General features: G+C 48.0%; 1 protein-coding gene across 1 annotated transcript; it reads left to right on the plus strand.

Annotated features, from left to right (window-relative positions):
* The first annotated feature begins 1,934 nt into the window (after positions 1 to 1,934).
* Positions 1,935 to 2,519, plus strand: LOC137968104 (uncharacterized). Its single transcript, XM_068814729.1, has one exon. It carries the CDS (start codon positions 1,935 to 1,937, stop codon positions 2,517 to 2,519), a length of 585 nt encoding a protein of 194 aa, XP_068670830.1.
* Positions 2,520 to 2,731: the final 212 nt, after the last annotated feature.

Below are 2,731 nucleotides of genomic sequence, written 5' to 3' on the forward strand. Positions count from 1 at the left end.
GTGATCTCAATAAAGCAGTAAAGCGGGAGCATTATCCAATCCCCACTGTAGAAGAAATTGCAGCCAAGATACCTGAGGCAAAAGTGTTTACAGTCCTTGATGCGAAGAGTGGGTATCTCCAGATGAAACTAGACTACGAGTCTAGTCTACTGACAACAATGAACACCCCAATAGGCAGATACAGATGGTTAAAACTACCATTTGGAATCAAATCAGCTCCAGAGCTGTACCAAAGGGCCATGGATGAAATGTTGGAGGATATTGATCACGCATATGCCATCATGGATGACATACTGATTGCAGGACGTGACATTGCCCACCACGACTCAGTCCTAAATGAAGTTCTCCACCGTGCCAGAACCTACAACCTTAAGCTGAACTTCGAGAAGGTCAAAGTGCGAAAACAACAAGTTCCATATGTGGGCCACATCATCTCAGCAGAAGGCCTTAAACCAGATCCGGAGAAAGTAAGAGCTATGAAGGACATGCCACCCCCCGAAACAAAAGAAGATGTGCGTCGGTTCCTGGGATCTATCCAGTACCTAGCCAAGTTCCTCCCAATGCTAGCTGAAGTTGAAACACCACTGCGGGAGCTGACAAGGAAAGATGTACTCTTCCACTGGGACAAGCCACAAGCAGCTGCGTTCCAGAAGCTCAAGGATATGTGCTGTGAAGCTCCTCTGTTAGCCTACTATGATGTCAGAAAAGATGTGACCATACAATGTGATGCCAGCAACAGCGCTGTGGGTGCGGTCCTACTGCAAGAGGAAAGGCCAATAGCCTACGCATCCCGAAAACTTCGACCATCAGAGCTCAACTGGGCGCCAATAGAGAAAGAAATGCTGGCCATTGTGTTCAGTACACAGAAGTTCAGAGAGTACATTCTGGGGAAAACAACCCTGGTCCAGACTGACCACAAACCCCTGGAAATGATACTGCGCAAGCCCCTGACAACAGCACCATTAAGATTGCAGGCAATGATGCTGACAGTGAGTGGCTATGATCTAAGCGTAGAATACCTGCCAGGGAAGAAGCAAGTCCTCGCAGACACTCTCAGCCGAGCAAGTCTAAATGAGGTTCCACCAGAAGAAGAGGAGATACAAGTAAACATGTTGGAAAGAATCTCCGTGTCTGAGCCAAAGTATGCAGAACTCCAACAAAACACAGCAAATGAGCTTCATGAATTGTATGCTATGATCCAAGCCGGCTGGCCAGACACAAAGCAACAAGTCCCACACAGCATCCGCCAATACTGGGACACACGTGATGAGCTCGCGGTGCTAGATGGAGTAATCTACCGAGGAATGAGAATCGTAGTCCCCCCGTCTATGAGGCCAGCCATGCTGGAAATCATACATGGAACACATCTGGGAATCGTAAAGTGTAAGCAAAGAGCCAGGGAAGCCCTTTACTGGCCCGGCATGAGTGGGCAGATAGAAGACAAAGTCAAGGATTGTACCACGTGCCATGATTATGCCCCTGCACAACAGAAAGAGCCTCTGATGCCGAGCCCTGTTCCGGACCTGCCTTGGGAAAGAGCCGCTTCAGACATTTTCGCCTTTGAAGGTGAACATTACCTGTTGCTAGTTGATTACTTCTCCAAGTTTATTGAGGTGACCAAACTGAAGGATCTGACATCCCTGGAGACCATTGAAGTCCTGAAAGAGCATTTCAGTCGACACGGCATCCCAGCAAAACTCGTCACTGACTGTGGTAGCCAGTACACAAGTAGAGAATTTGAGACATTTGCTAAAAGCTACACCTTTGAACATGTCCTAGTAAGCCCGAAGCACCCCAAAGCAAATGGGGAGGCTGAAGCCGCAGTCAAAACAGTGAAATCTATATGGAGAAAGAACAAAGACAAGAGAAAAGCGCTACTAGAGTACAGGGCATCCCCACTTCCAGCAATTGACTTGTCCCCGTCACAGCTCTCTATGGGTCGCAGGCTTCGAACGACACTCCCAATAGCACGTGGTCTATTGGAGCCTGAAACACATAGCACCCAGAAGATAAGAGCAAGAATGAAGCATGGCAAGGACAAGCAGAAGTACTACCATGACCGCCAAGGAACCAAAGAGCTACCACCACTCAGAGCAGGCGATCATGTCAGAGTAAGACCTGAGCCAGGGTCAAAGGAGTGGAGAGCGGCTACCGTAGTCCAGAAACATGCCTTGCCCAGATCATACGTGGTAGAGGTGAGCGGCCGAAGAATCAGGCGTAACAGAGTGGCTCTAAGAAACGACTCAGCCAAGTCTCATATGGAATACCGTAAACGCCATGGAAACATCGCTCAGCAGACAGAACCAGAGCCTGACAAGACACATGCGGCTCCCACGTCCCCAGCAAGCCCACAAGTGGACCCCACTGCACAGGAATACCAGTTAAATCCCTCACCTGCTGAGGAAATGCCAGCAGGTGGTGTGCCACCTCCAGCGGACATCGCGGAAGCTAAAGACCCGCCCTTCTATAAGACTAGAAGTGGAAGACAAGTCAGGAAACCAGTCAGACTAGACCTGTAACTAGTTGTTATGTTACAAGGGACACTTTATGAAGCATGAACAATGACAGACACAGATGAATTAATGCTGAGATTATTATTATTTTATTTTATCCTTTTTCTTTTATTTACAGTTTTCTTTTTAGTTTTAAAGATTGTGATGTGAAGGGGGGGGATGTTATGTATGGCAATTATGTATGGCGATACCGCTGGCTCAGGATCTCTAGTTGTTCG

Source organism: Montipora foliosa, chromosome 8 (genome assembly GCF_036669935.1).
Source record: "Montipora foliosa isolate CH-2021 chromosome 8, ASM3666993v2, whole genome shotgun sequence".
NCBI lineage: Eukaryota > Metazoa > Cnidaria > Anthozoa > Scleractinia > Acroporidae > Montipora > Montipora foliosa.

Bases quoted from the DNA above. Each gene is read 5' to 3' on its own strand.
- LOC137968104 (XM_068814729.1), top strand. From the start codon at position 1,935: ATGGGTCGCAGGCTTCGAACGACACTCCCAATAGCACGTGGTCTATTG.